At 39.9% G+C, this 16428-nt stretch overlaps 1 protein-coding gene across 1 annotated transcript in view; it reads right to left on the reverse strand.

Annotated features, from left to right (window-relative positions):
* Positions 1 to 16186, reverse strand: part of pleca (plectin a) — a 115571-nt gene extending 99385 nt beyond the window's left edge. Inside the window, exon 1 of the mRNA XM_050034822.1 lies at positions 15989 to 16186. Coding sequence (XP_049890779.1) covers positions 15989 to 16079 — 91 coding nt within the window. The 5' untranslated portion in view covers positions 16080 to 16186. The remainder of the gene's footprint in view (positions 1 to 15988) is intronic.
* Between the last annotated feature and the right edge of the window lie 242 nt (positions 16187 to 16428).

A 16428-nucleotide genomic window follows, 5' to 3' on the forward strand; every position in this document is an offset into this window, starting at 1 on the left:
TTATTTTGTAGACAATTAATCTGGATTTATAGTGTGATGGGATGGCAGCATAATGATGTGTGTGGTATCAGTGGAAAACTCTAGTCCAGCGCTTTCATGTGATATGCGTGGCATTTCTGTGCGGCCCTGCATTCGTGAGTAATCCATCCAAGAGTAATGTGTGTGCAGAGCTGTATGAAAGCTCTGTTATACATAATTTTAGTGTAACTTTATCATTTTTTTTGCTGTGAAAACATTGGACTACCGACAAGTGCTTGGTCTTGTCGGAAAGCAAAGTGGCTTCTTGCTATGACGCACGGTCGCGGAGAAAATCCACAGAGAAGAACAGGTGTGAATTTGGACGCACTATGCGTCGTTCGGGCCCATAGGGTTAATCTGTATAAAAGTGGGTCAGTGGTGAACCCATCCATCATCACCTCCTCTGAGCATTTACCAGCACATGAAGTCTGTGAGAGGGAAACAGTGGTTCTGAGTTCTGAATTTAGTAAGTTACCACACTAAAGTACAGAGCATATTTACTTAAGTTTCTGTTTTCTCTGTTTCATTTTTAGGCTCTCCCTGTCTTGCTCTTGTGTACTCTCTTTTCTCTGTTTGATGAGGTACTGAGGTACGGAGAATAATTATGCTCAGCAATTAACTCAGCCACAACATTAAATGACAAACAGGTGAAGTGATTAAAATTCATCATCTTGTTACAATGCAATGTTCTGCTGGGAAACCTTTGGTCCTGGCATTCAAGTGGATGCCACTTGACACACTCCACCCACCCAAACACCATTGCAGACCAAGGACATCCCCTCATAGCAATAGCACTCCCTGATGGCAGTGTCCCCCCAGCAGGGCAATGTACCATGTCACATCACAAAAACTGCTCAGGAATGGCCTAACAAATGTGACAAAGAGCTCAAGGAGTCGACCTGGCCTCCAAATTTCCCAGATCCCAATCCGATCAAGCATCCATGGGAAGTGCTGGTACCCCAGCTCACAACCAAAAGGACTCAAAGGATCTGCCAGGTCCATGTTTCTAAAGGTCAGAGCCAAGTCTGATCCAAGGATGCCCCACCATGGATCAGGGGAACCTCTGGGGTACCGGGGGGGTGATGGCAGCCATCTGGGGGGATGGCTGCCATCACAGTGTCTTTGCCATGAGGGGGTGTGCTTGGTCTTCACAAGTGTTTGGGTGGTGGGAGTGTGTCAAGTAGCATCCACATGAAAGCCAGGACCAAAGGTTTCCAAGTAGGATATTGCATTGTAACAAGATGATCATCAGTGATATTCACTTCACCAGCCAGTGGTTTTAATGTTTTGGCTAATCAGTGTATGTTCCACATTAACTTTAAACTGTGGTTATTGCTGACCAGAACAATGTCAAAGGCATTCTGCGATTAAAATTCAACACTCACCTGTCAGCCAATCAGATACAAGCATTTTCCATGTTCCATGTTAAAATACCTAATGCTGCAAACCTGGAAAACATGCCATTATTACAACTTGAGAGTATTTACACATTATCCCAAGATAATTAGCCCCACTGCTAGCCTTGTAGTCTTGTCATTTAAATGACCTAAATTTGCTATTTTTGAAGTGTAACAAACTTGTAGCACAAGTAAAACCCGATAGAAACAAACTAGCTCCTTAAAAATAGCAGAATTTAATGAATAAGTGACTTGATGTAGATGCAACTGCCGGTTATGTTTAGGGCTGGGTATCAGTATGTGATACCTTTAAGGTATAGACTGAAATAACCCAGCCCCAGATAGTATCAAAACTTCTAATTTCAAAAGATACCTGCATTTGATCATTTTTTGAGCCAGGAGTCTGATCCCTGACCGTTCTGCAGCAACTCTCTGTTGCTGCCATCTCTGGAGCGCGGCTCTCCTCCCAGCAAATGGACAGTCCTATGTCTGCCTGGTAAGCACAAGCCAACACAGCAGCAGCAGCAGCAGCAGCAGCAGCTAACATCCAACACCGGGTCATGAAATGGTCCCAACAAACTCACACCAGCACCAAAATGGCTCAACTCTGTTGTCATTAAACCGGTAAATAACTGTTAGGTAACATTAGCAGTGTAATGCTAACACTGTGTCCTTTCACTGTGTGTGTTGGCCAACTCTCACCAACTGTTCCCTGCAAGAAGCTCACACTTCCGCAGCAGAATGTATTTGACAGAGTTGGCAGTTCAGCATACGAAGATGCCAACAAAATGTTCGAAAGTATGGCTATACACTACGCACCACTCCATTCACACGATAGGTATAGAATGATGTAGACATAGAGGTATCACATTAAGTATTCTATAGGTGTCAGTATCAGTTTACGGATGCTGGTATTGGTATCGCAATTTTTAAGCGATACCCAACCCATCTGATGTTGGCTTCGTAGGCATGTTGTCACAGGTTTGTTGACACTTCTGTTGTCCTTTCACTAAGTGGGAGATATCATCACCATCTAATTTCTGATACTCAAATTTGTAATAATAAACAGACGGTTGATTTATACTACACAGTGTGAATGAGGCATAGTAGACACAGACGGTGTCTTACACTACAGAGGAACATGGTTTGTGTGTGGTGTGTTCTCGGAAGCACTGTCAGACAGAAGAAAGAAAGCACTTAACAGGAAAACAGCAACACAGGAGGAATTCACAGCATGTGTCAAGATGAAAAATGTATTCTGAGGCCCGCTATCCTTCAGATCTACAACTGTGAAAGAGACACATTCAGGCTGTCTTTTTGCCTTTTGTGTAGCACTGACAGAGGTCCACTAGAGGCTGTTCTAGGGCCAGCCGAAGGAACAGTTTATCACCACAGAACAAATCCCTTCTGTGTGGACAGTGTTACTGATCACTGTGACCTTCAAAAGACATGAATGAAGATGATAATGATGCTGTAACATTTTGAAATATTTTGCTGCGCTCTCGCCAAAACAAGCACCAGGAAATCCATGTGTACAGTGCTTTGTGTGTAGAGTGAAAACCTTGTTTGTCTGACAGCTTGTCAGAGTGTTTCAACTTTGACCACCATGAACTTGTGACTTATAAACCTTCACACAGGAGAATCTTCTCAGCTCATCGTGAACCTTTTCAATCTTTAACTGAAGATAAAACATGATTCAGAGTATTTAGATGACAACATTTTGAAGAGCTTTCAAGACAAAGATTAACCATTTTGATTATGATCTCATCTCCAATACTCAATCACATGTTTCACACCTATAAGCTCATTCTTTCTCAACTTTGAAACTTCGATCAAAAGGTGAAACAAAATCAATGCAAATGTTATTACTGTTGAATTTCCCCTCGGGGATTAATAAAGTATATAAAATAAAAAAAAATTAAAATTAAATTGAATCACTGCTCCAGAACTATTGCTCATAGCTGTCACCAAAATGTGAAAGGGTTTCAGCAGTAGCTGGGCGTGGACTCGTGGAAAAGCCAGCAGTGGTTCCCAAACTCAGGCACCCTGCTGAAAAATAGAGTGCGTGCCAGCCAGCTCACTACTGACATTCCTGGCATTAGTCTGGCTTACTGTAGCATGCCAGCACCACAGTGTTAGTGCTATTGTTCCACACGCCAGGACCAGAGTGAGGCCAGGATCTCCATGTACCCTCACATAGCCATACACAGGTTAGACCGAGGGATGAACAGTAAACACATGGTGACGCTCAAACAGGGATGTATATTCAAGCAAAGCTGAAGGTGGCACTAAGCGGCTGAAAAATGATGCCAATGCACAAGTGCCAAAAACTGCAGTTCCTTGAATGGCCACTTCATACAGTCTTTGGGCGGCACTTAAAGACAGAGGGATGACTGGTTGTTCTGAGGTAATTAATCAACACCCAAAATGGACATACATAGGGATACAAAACTCCTATATGCAATGCAGCAGGGTGCAATCACTATTCAGAATGATATTCTGGTCTATTTTTGTATCCACTCACAATCTTTTATAGCTCCACCGTACAGAGCACTCAGGCAGGATAAGATGACAGTTTATATTTGACTGTATCCTGGAAACAGAAATCTCCCTGCGACCAGACCAATTTCCCTGCCGCTGACATCATCCTCACAGGCAGATTAGAAAGACATCCTGTCATAGTGTCACTGCTATTGGTCAATATCTGACCAGACACACCGCGGACGTCGTATGGCATGTGTATCAACACACACTGTGGGAAAGTAAACACTGACATCATCTTGTTAAGTCACCTGAGGTTAATTGTTAAAACTTCATTGATTCTTTTTTACTTTTAACAGATAGAGCAACAGTTAAAGCAGAAGTGCAGTATGCAGGAAGTGAAGGATATAATGTCCATCTCCTTATTATGTAGTCAGTGTTTTTGTTATCAGTCTCCTGATTTGATCATTTGCATGTCTAAAATTAGGACAAATGCCAGTCTCAATCATGGCTTCAAAGTTTGACCGTTAGTAAAACTTCATTTTACATAATGTGGATAGGCAAATTCTTAGCATTTTAATCTGTATTTGTGCAAGTGTTTGTTCTTGAACAATGATAAACAATTAACCTTTTATTACTATTACCTTTTATTTATTTCTTTTTCTTTTTCTTTTTTTTTTGGTTAGTGTAAAGGGTAACGTCGGTATTGTCTAACTGAAACCTAATTGTTTTTAATGTTTTGTGTCTGACTCCTGGGAACAACATTTTTTTTTTTATTATCATATTGAGCTAGGCTGCTGCAGCTGGCAGCGGCAAAACAGGCTCTAATGAACCACTGAGGGCATATTGACACCATCAGTTTATGTCCACTCAAAGTACTTGTGTTTGCCACTGTCAGGCTCAGACTATCATTTTAAGTGTCTGTCAATTTATTACTATATTGTTTACCAGAAAAAGCCCCAAAATCTGCATCACCGATTCCACCAGACGCCATATAAATAAACAGTCATTTTGGCGTCTATATAGCCAGCATATTTTCACATCTAAGTAGATTAATTAAGTGTTTATTTGAATCAAACCACAGCTGTTGATTGCTGGAACAGTGGAAAGATGAACCAAGATGACTTTTGTGAATTTTATTTTGTTTTTGTCGACTTTAAATGAAGTGTGTCTTACGATGATAAAATTACTGTTTATTTAAGTGGAGTCTGGTGGGTTTGGCAATAGCGATTTTGAGGCTGTTTCTGGTTTAACAAAAAGGTCTGTCTTTAGGGATCCTTTCCATAATGTTGTCAAAATCTTAGAATAATAATCTGAATGTGTCATAACTTGTAAGTGACAAAAACAAGCACTTTTAGTGAACATAAAGTGACAGCTTGAACATACCCCGAATGGTTTAGTTTTAGTCCATTTTGCAGTTGCAGTTTCACTCAATACTGGACCAGTTTCAGAAATGTTTGTACTCATTTGTCACTTAGAAACAAAACCATGGGAAAATAGGGTCCAGGTTGAAAAAACTTAACGTACTCTTTAAGATTTCTGCAACAGACCTAATTTATTCAATTTCAAAAATTTTGTTAAAAGCAGAGAAATATTCCCAAAAAATGGGCTTAAGCATTTAAGATAAGTTTTTTGGGGGGCGTTCCATCACATCACAGGCTATGAAGAACACCACGAGATGTAGCTGAAAACTTCCTGATTCAGTTTGAGATTAAAATCACTTGTTAGGGTTAATATCTTGCGGTCTGGTTACATAATTGTTGTCAGCTGTTATTGACTCCCTGGGTTTGAGAAGACACTAATCCCTCGCTCTAACACAAATCCCGTCTCTATTACAGCAGCTCTGCTCCATCCGCTCCAGGCTGAGTTCACTTTACAGTGGTCCATGGTTGGGACTTGCATTTCTCTGCAGACTTGAAACTGTTCCGCAGAAGAAACCAGAGACAGTAAAGAAACCAATTACATCTTGATGTCATTTATGATCAAAGGGGATTTTGGCTCAGTGAAAGAATGTGAACTCATCTAATACTGCCAGATAAAGTGGTATGACCAGTAAGGACAAACTGCAGAGCAGTGCTGTCTGAGACCCAGTAGGATACGGTCACTATATCTTCTGAAATGTAAAAGCTTCTTGCATTTGGCACCATAACAGCTGTTTTAGGCTTTTGGTGGCTTCAGTGTGATGTTTAATGTGTTTATTGGACCTTACCGATCATAATCAAGTAGGCCTTTATTTTATTTTAGTTTATTTCCATGGTTATTTGCTTTCATTCAGGGTGTTTTCACAGTGTTTGTTGCATAAAGGCTTATAAGTGTGTCTATCAGCTCTAAACAAAAGTATTCTTTTTGTGCAAGTCTTTGTGTGGCTCTCTAGTTTAGTACTTAACTTGAAGACCAAGAAATAATAGTATAAAGTGTGTATCTGTTCCATAATTTCCAGCATATGGCCCTTTTAAGAACAAATGATGAGAGTACTGTAATAATAAATTGATAAATTAAGTAACAAGTTGCAGACATTTATTGGTCACAAGATCTACATCGTGAGGATTTGCTGTTTTTTTGCCATAGACTGTAAAATGAATGGATGTAGCCACCGTGATGTCACCTATTAGCTTGTGGACTCCCATTTGAAGTTTCAAGTTCAGCATTTCTGCTGTTGCCACGTTGTTGTTTTTGGAGGCAGAGTTGACCCTATTTGGACAAGAGGGTGGAGCTGTGAGGCGCAGGAACCTTAGTTTTTGGTACTTCCAAGTTGGATTCATTTTTCAGCCACGGAGGTTGCCGCTTGTTTTTTCCCTATTCTATATTGTTATGATTTGACCTGTCATGGGTTGGCTGTTCGGACAAAATCAGGAGTTTGAAGACGTTATCTGTGGTTCTGGGAACCATTGTGATAGGCATTTCTTATGGCATTCATTGGTGGCAGTGGCCCAACTTTTTCTGTTTTGCGCAGGCTAAAAAGCCACGCTCAAGACTAACGGCCACAAATCAAAATTAATGAGCAGGTACAAGAAGAATAAAATGACTCTTTGGCAAATGGACTGAGTGATCTCATTGTTGTGTGATGAAATGGCTGGTAGCAGTGGGCGTCCCAGTGTCCGGGGGACAACAGAGAACATGTTTAGGACCTACAGAGGTCTTCTCTGGGATGCCTTTGGGATGAAAGGATTTAGTAAACTCACTATTTGTCACACCAGAGGATGCACCCTATTGTTTCTCTGATAATGCTTCATTGTGAAAAACGAATCCGTGTTAAAATTTGCAGAAGGACAGCTAGTTAACGATAGCTCTAACCAGCTGGTGGCCAGAACTAACTGTAAATGGAGGTTACATTGAGTTACATAATGATGCATTCAAGTTCTATTCAGTAAATCTGAGTATTGGTCATAGGCAAATTATAATATTCACATAATGTGTTCTATGTAATCTTGTAAAATGTAGTTTTTGGCGAGAAACTTGAATAAATATAGCCTTTTGAAGGAGAAATTTGTTGATGTTTTTGCAGTAATGTAAAATGATGTTTTTGCAGTAATGTTAAATACATACATATCTATATATATGTATAGATATATATGTATATATATATAGTAAGAAGGCTTTTAAAGCGTTTTTTTCAAGATTTTTTCATGTGAAAGGTTATATGAAAGGTTCTTTCATAAATTTGTATTATTGAATTTGTGCTCATTCAAGGACAGTGTAAGGAAGGGCTTCATTTCTCTAAAATAGTTCAGTTATGTGTATAGTGTAGATTTCTTTGTTTCCCTGGCACAAAAGGGGGGATAAATAACAACAAAAACAAAACAATCAACACTATAAAAACATCGGTATCAGCTATCAGCCAAATTGTTCTTTTAAACATCAGTATTGGTATTGGCCCAGAATTTCAAAATCAGTGCATCCCTACCTTTAAAGCAATTGATTGGTTAATTAATAGTTAAAAGCAAGACTTTTTCTTAGTTCAAGGAAAGCTAAATTTATAGAGATACATTTTTACTGGATAGTCCTGATACGGTCATGTCCAATCACTCACGTACACACACACAAGATCACACATCATATACTCAGTATGTTTGAGCTTTACATGTGAACACACAGAGACCAAGCAGGTCATCTTACAAGCTCATGTGAAGTAGCAAACAGGTGAGAAGATTCTGCTGCAGCAGAGAGTCCTGGGTAATCTACAGTACACTGAGCCGTCATGTTGACACAGCACTGTGGGATTGAGTGTATGTGTGAACATATGTGGAGATAATATATGAGTATGTCCTCTGTCAGTGGAGGTCATCACACTGAGACGCTTCGAAACAATGCACAAATGACCTAACCTGCATCTGTTATTCTCTTGTCCAGTGTTTCACATTTGCAGAATGAGGTGTGCAGGTGCAGAATACATAACTAATTTTCATGTTTTCAACAAACAAAAAAAAAAGAAACCCTGTAGTCAAGTCTATTTTTCTGAGTCATTATTTTAAGGTTGTCTTAGATAGTAACGATAATCTGACAGTCAGAAGACACAGAGACACCCTCAGGGAACGAGCTTTCTCTCTGAAATAACTCTCTGTTTGTGTCTCAGTTCCTGCATGCAGACTAAATCATATTCCATGACTGAAACTTTCCTCTGGACCAACCATACACACAGCCTGCCTTCCAACAGCAGGGCAAAAAAACTGAAGAATTGATGGATGAAAGAAAAACTCCTGCTTAAAAATCACAAATCCACACTTTCCACGAATACATCCAACAGCTACAATGTGATTTATTTGTCCGACTGGTTTAAACTGCCATGAACGCTGGATTAATCTGTCATTAAATTGCTGTTTCTTGTTCTGCGTGTGGATACAAATCAGATTGTGTCAGCAGGTGACTGACAGCTCCTAGAATGTCAACAGCAGACGTAGGAGGCCTTTTAATTAACTTAAAGTCATTTCACTTTAAGAGCCTCTTTTAGGGTTAAAGACAAGCATAGTCCATTGAAATACGAGTTCACACAGTGAACCAAACTGCACTAACAAACTCGGATTACTGAGCTGTCAGGACACGTATGGACATACAAACTTACAATCGCACACAAAAACAGGATACTAGAGTTCTTAGACACCATTTTAAATATAAGTGTAATCTACCATTGTAAAAAGAATATGTGATATTGATTAATATCAAACATAGAACATTTACATGAATATTACTGTAGTCCCATGTCTCTTATATCTTCACTAATATTGTAAATAAAATAAAATCCCTGCAGCCTGATTTTGTTACAGCTTCCAATGATGCCTCCAAATCCCCAACCAAAGTTTACAGGTTCAGCTTAAGTGTTGTGATTATGTGTGCGTATAAGTGATTTTCTATTTTCTAACATGTGTGTATAACTTGAGGACTATTGCTATTTTTGAATGTGAGATCGAGTTGCATGAAACCGATCTGAGGCAAGTACTGGAAGTGAAGTGTGGAGGGTGATCCGTGTGGACACTCCGGCTCAACAGTGATTCACAAGACAAACTTATCTCAACCCTTTTAGAAGTGAGCCCTTTTGGTATTTACACACACACACACACACACACACACGGGCTGAATGCAAAAACAGGGTCTGTTGTAGCTGCAGGGTTTCCAGTGCATATGCTTATTGAAGACTGTTTGAGAAATGGGAGTGGGACACTGAATACATTTAAAATCCACCTTGCGGGCTGGATTTAATCACAGACCTCCACTTTACAAGGCAAACACAAAGAAGAGCTCATAAAAACAAAGACCATTGTCACTGCCTTATGAAACCTGCCACAGTTTACCTAAAGCTCAAAAGAGCAAAGGGGGAAAATAAACGGGAAAATTCATCTATATTTAAAGCTACAGTTGGTAACTTTTATAAAAATAACTTTTTGTCATAGTTGTTCAAACCGTCACTATATTCACACAGCAGTACATGAGAACTGAGGAGTCTCTAACGCAGCAGTCAATCATGTCAATCACTGCTCCTGCACTAAGGTCAACATGTCAAACTTGTGATACTGTATTGCCTATTTTTTGCCTCAAATGTTCTCAGAAACATATTTTAGTGTACTGTTTACCTGTAAAATGAGAAAGTTTTGCTCCAGTTGGTGAGCGTTGCTCCGTTTTGGCTCAACATGGCAGCCAGGTCCCAAACTTTCTCATTTTAAAGCTACACTAAAATATGTTTGTGAAAACATTCTGGGTGAGAAATAGGTAATGCAGTAAATGCAGAATCTTGATTCAGATTTTATTTCCGCTACCAGTTGCCAGTTGACCGCAGTTCACAAGCAGTGATTGACATGATTGACACCTGCAGTAGAGACTCGGCTCTGATTGGTTGTTTTTGATTACGTACGGTGGATTCTTGCAAATGTCATTTGATGCACTATGAGGAGGCAGAGAGTCGTGATTTTTTTTCACAGATTATTTGCCTCATGTACTACTGTGTGGATACAGTAGCAGTTTCAGCAAATATGAAAAAAGATCACGTTTATATAAGTTACCAACAACAGCTTTTAAATCCGAAGGTTTCTCTTAACTATCCTATTTCACAGTAGTAACTTACAAAAGGTATTATGTTTACAGCAGGTGTTATGTGTCATTTGCAAATTTGTTTGCTTAAACTTCCATGATAACCTTAACAGAGTCGCAAATTTTCCTCTCTTTTCTTTTTGATTTTCTATGTCTCATATTTATATTTATTTCAGTTTATTGTATAAAAAAAAAGTTTTAAACTCCAAGTTTTCTCTTAGATTTAGTTTACAATATTGATCTTTGCAGTTTATTAATCATAAACCTTAAAGTTTGAGAAAGAAATTCCTTTTTTCCAAAATAACTGATTCTTGGTTATTTGACATGAAACCACCAACTGACCTTGAATACATAGTTGAGGCTAAGATCAGTAAGATGTTCAGAAAATTCCTCTGAGGATCACCTGAGTCTGAGGCAAGGTCAGTGGAGTTGTTATTAAGTGTAGGTACTTAGTTAGTGTTGAGGGACTCAATATTGAAGTTCCTCCACCCTGCACTGTTCCTGCCTCAGTATTTCAGATTTTCCAAGCACTCCCATGGGGAGTTTGAACACTCCAGCCAAAGTTTTATGATGGCATAATCATAGGAGCTTTGTTCCAAAAACAGATATCCAACATTGGTCAAATGTGACTTGTATTTCGAAGGTACTAAATAGGCTTTGATGCTGCAAGACAAGTAACAGTAGTAGAAGGAAAAACTGCTTTTCTTTGCATATGTTATTGCGACCTTCCTAAGCAACAGCTCATTGAGCTAAATGTCAGAAGTCTTTTTAGTTTGTCTTTCAACCAGAATAACTTGAAGACTGACAGAGTAAACTCCTGGGATATATGTGCGGTGAGTATTTAAAGCAGAGCTGCATGTTTTACACTAATAGATCTGTTCAGTTGCTATTATAAACACAGAGCTCCACTCAACCACACTTGATCATTCCCGGGAGAATTTCACCTGTTGCAATAACTTATGCAAATCTGCCTCACAAGACAGCTTGTACAAGAATGACAACTTGATTTATGTGAGATAAAGCTATTAAATTCAGGAAAAAACATCTCCATTCAGTCTCTCAGTGGTTAATACAAGTTGTTCATGCAGGATACTTTTTTTAGGGTCTGGTATCTCTCACCAGTGTTATGAATTTTGAACCAGCATCAACACAAGTGGTAAAAATAGAAGAGAATCCATCACTGTCAGCGGAGCAAGGCAATAAGAATTTAAGTTATTCATCCAATAACATTTTGCTTATAATAAATGATGAAAATCAGCTGCAGGTTAGAAATTGCTGATTTTAAATTCATTAATGAAACTCCACTTGGAAGTCTTTCAACTAATAAAAAAAAAGGTGTTTAAGGTGTCAGCCTGTTCCACTGCTCCTTCCAGTATGATCCAATATGACATGAACACAGCATTAAAGGGACCGTTCGGATCTTGTGAAGAAGGGTTCTATGAGGTACTTACTTTTAGTCAGTGTATTACCTTCAGTAGATGGCGGTTGGCAAGCACCCAGTTTGGAAAAGCAGGCAGGAGTACCTGCACAGATGCTAAGCAATGTACTGCCGTGGATGCAGCATGGATACCTGGATTCCTCTAACTCGTTCAGTTAGTTAGTTTGTGTTACAGTGTGACTTTGGTAAATCCAACTAACCCTTTCAAATGCTAAAGTCACATAATAACACGAACAAACTACCTGATTGAGGCAGCTGTAGACCACCAACTCCAGCTATGTTAAGTTACTGTTTTTCTCAATGGAGTCTGGCTTTAAAGAGAGCATAGAAAACAGATTCAGCTCCCCATCGGAAAATGCTGTCTGACAGCAAGGTAAAGTAATGAAAATATTATATAGTGCACACCTAAATTGATAGTTTTTTTAGGTGGGACTTTTTTTTAGGTGGTTAATAAAGTTTTGCTGCAGCCCCATCTACAGCAGTATTTGCTTAGCTTCTCCGTTGGTCCCTGCCTGGTTTTCCAAACTGGGGGCTTGCTGACCGCCATCTACTATACGTAATACACTGACTATGGATAAGTACCTCATACAGCCCCACTTCAAAAGATCCAAACTATCCCTTGAAGTGGGCCATACTTGAGTTATTCAGTTCACAGACATATGCACAGACTCAAGCAATGGAAAGCATTGACATCTCGTGACAAACCCCAAAACAATAAACCCACTTTTAGCTCAAAAACTAGTTCAGCTTCACACCACAAGGAACAGTTGATCAAACAACTTTCACCCTCTTTAAACTCCACCTCCCTTTTTCTCCCAAATATTTGTCCAGACTGAATTATCTAAAACAAATAGCTTCAAGTCAAAAACCAACAATAAGAAAGAGTAACAGGAAGTGAGATTTTGGCAGAGGGACTGGAGGTTATAACAGGGGCGTGGAGCACCAGACTGGTGCCAGAGCAACACAGCAGGAGCGCTGCCCACAGTGACATGCACAGTAGGCAACCGCATGGGAAGAAAATGACTAGACTGTTGTGACTGGATGGAATGATACTGTTCCCAACACAGACACCAGGACTAGGCCCATTTGTCCTTATTGATAGCCCTTTGTGCGTGGGTTGGACATTGTGCCCAGTTATAATTTCTGCTTTTAGTTCCGACCTATTTTTAACCAGAGATTTTGCTAAACATCCATGCTGCCTCTCAGCAACAATGCCTTACTTTAATACAGTTACACAAACAGACACTATAAGGCCTGCACAATACAAACTACTTTAGGCCCCACAAATAAAGAGCTCCTTCTTCACTTATGTTCCACTGTATGTGGATGGCAGGTGGAATCCACACAGCTGTTCCTGTCAGCCTGTGTCCGAGCCTAAACCAGATGTTGCTGTAATTCACCTGCCTTTCCTTGCACACTGAGCCTGAGAGTGACCCTTACAGGCAAGAGGCAGCTGGACAAAAACTCAATATGACACCTCAGATGTCCTCAGACTAAGAGCGTAACGGTACACAGAAGTCACGGATTGGTTCATACCCTGGTTTAGGAGCCACAGTCACAGTTCAGCTCGAATTTGGTACCGCACAAATAAATCCTTAAAGGCAAAGGACATGTTTGTTTTCATTTATTTTGAACAGAAAGTTGTACAAGTGTCAAAGACAGACAAAATCCTCTTGTTAGGGACTAGGGTAGCATTTTTCCCACTGGAAACTTCTGGTGAACTATTTTCATTATAAAAAATAAGGAACCTTTTGAACACTTCTGTATTACACTGTGCGAACACTGAACACTTTCCTAAAAGGCAACAGGTCACAACAGGCTATAAAACTGAAAAGCATCTCTTAAACCATGAAATTGAGAATGACGAAATACATGAAATAATAAAACTAAAACTAAAATAAGACTTCTACCATGGCTATAAATCTAAACATTCAAAGCACCCAAACACTTATCATCTTGGTGACTGACACATCTGGGTGATGCTGCCAAATGTGCCATAGCATGCTAGACGTGTCTCCATTCACAGACCCTAAAACAGCGGAGCAACGCAGACACATCAGATACACCACCCATGTCATATACACAACTCTCTCATGGCTGCTGTTGTAGCTGATCAGCAGTGGTGGGTAAACAAAACAGCACTCAAGTAAAAGTATTGTTACTTTATAATTATATTGACTCAGGTAGTAAAAATACTAATTAAAATAACTACTTGAGTAAGAATAAGAAAGTATTGTGTACAAAAACTGCTTGAGTAGTGAGTAACTTCATTAGAGGCAATTTATTACATCAGTGTATGACATTTAAACAGGTGTTCAACAAGTAATAACTAATTGTTGTTAAAGTGCCATATCCAGATACAGAGAAATTACAAAATGCATGCTGTCAATGTCGAATTCTTGAAGGTTGACATGTCCACCATTTTAGGCCGACAAAGTAGGCAGTGCATAATATTACTGTTGCTAATTGTCATTTTGAGGACAAAAAGGATATGTATGTTTGGCCAGGGATGTGTATGTGCCTCCTCTGAAAGAGACGGAGGCATTTTATCTTCTGCCATGATTTTGAACTGAAGTCTAATGAAGGGGGGTTGTTGAGGTTGTAGGTCCACATGTCCATTTCATCTGCTCTGCCATGATTGCTGATGCTGTCGCAATCGCTGTCGTGCGTGTAAGCTCGGCTGAATGTAAAACTTATTGATAGCTAAATTAATCAGTAAAGGTAGTAGTTCGTTGTTGCGCTCATCAACAATCAACTTGTTATGCTAACTTCAGCATATGCTGCTAATAGCGAATGGCTAAAAGTTTCCGGACAGAACTCAAGCTTGTGAACTTTGGTGCCATGGTACATGCATCAATCTACATATCATGTATTCTGCATGCTGCTGCAATCATCGGACCATGACTCCCATACCGTGACGGTTTAGAACAAATATATGTACTGTTACAGCCCTACCTCCAACATAATACAAATTTAATTCAACATGTGAACTAAAACAGGAAGTTTTAGTGCTCTAAGCAAGTTAGTCTGGATTAGAACGTAATATCATCAAGATGGGCAAACAGCTTTCAAATTCAAATTCTCAAACAAGAGTGACACACAGACTCTCACTATCATGCATACACCATAATGGTGCATCATATAAGGCTCTTCTTTTGATGTTTGGTCTTGGAGTGCTACAAGGTCAAGAAGGTCAGTGTTGAGCATCAGTTAGGCAGTACACTTTGACATCAAATAACAACTTTGGATCAGTTTTTTAACTATTCAAGCTTTATTTTGTTATGCGTAAACCAGTAGAACGGTGTATAAATCCAGCATTAACCCTCCCAGGTTTTGCATTGCTCAAATTCAGACTCATTAACCAAGTAAGCAAATGACCTACAGGAACATCTTGAGGTTGATCCTGCTTCCTGTGTCTGCTTTCTGAAATGAAAAAGACTATTTAGTCATTGCAGTGTTTACCCAGACATAATTAGGTGTATGTCCTTCTCATGTGCAGCCTTGTTGGCATGTAGCTCTTATCCCTCATGTTGCACTGTTGGACCTGTGCCATTTAATCAAGGGCCAAATGTCTCACCTTTCTGTGCCCACACTGTCACAGTGACTCCCCTGTATGCAAAGAAAGCAGCCAGCTCAGAGAAGAGGACACAGACTAAGACTCCTTTGTGTTTTATTGATATTTAATTGCTTAGCATGAAGGCCACAGCTCTGCTTCCTGCATCTCAGAGACAAATCTTTCCTTTAAATTCTCCAAATTCACCACAGAGGAAACCAGTTTTAAATTTAAAATGAAGTGACACTGCTTTGAATGACTTCCATCGGTCTCACACTATATTAATAACAAAGATTTGACACTGAACTTTATATCTCTCTAGCAGCTCTGTGCAAAGGTGTCAGACCACATTTGAGTCTCATTTCTACAGTAGAAGTATTCCACTTCCTGTTTCTAGATCCCACAGAGAGCCCTCTTGAACCAACTTACATCTGTCCAAATCAATATGAAACCAATTAATGCTGGTAAGTCAGTCAACATGAAGCATGCACTCACTCACCCCAAACCTCCCATTCAAACATGCTCTAAACATCACTTGTACAGTGACAGCCACTGAAGAAGAGAAGAGGGGGGAGTTGTTACCTTTATACTTCTCTCTGACGTTCTCATAGGCTTGCACATAGTCCTGCTCTTCTGACAGCCGCTGACCTGGGTCAAACATGGGCATGGACATGGCCTGGCAGATACTGGGTCGGAGTTAGGGCACCTTCCTCTCTCTTCAAACTTCCCTTTAAACTTTCCACTGGCACTGCTCACCTCTCTTTGACTCTCTGTCCCCTCAGTGCTGATAAAAGCCCTCCTGGCTGGCTGTCCACCACCTATCTGTCTGTCCCCACCTTCTTCCTCACCCACACTCAGTCACAGTATTCCCTCTAAAGCTCTAGGTTTCATTCCAGACCACCACCACTCCCCTCCTCAGCTTGAGAAATACCCATACACACACACACATCAGACCCTCCTCTTAAAGGCACAGAGACAAACACACACCACAAAGATAGATACCAGTTGAGGCAGACCAGCAG

This window comes from Epinephelus moara, chromosome 22, assembly GCF_006386435.1.
Source record: "Epinephelus moara isolate mb chromosome 22, YSFRI_EMoa_1.0, whole genome shotgun sequence".
In the NCBI taxonomy this organism is placed as follows: Eukaryota; Metazoa; Chordata; class Actinopteri; order Perciformes; family Serranidae; genus Epinephelus; species Epinephelus moara.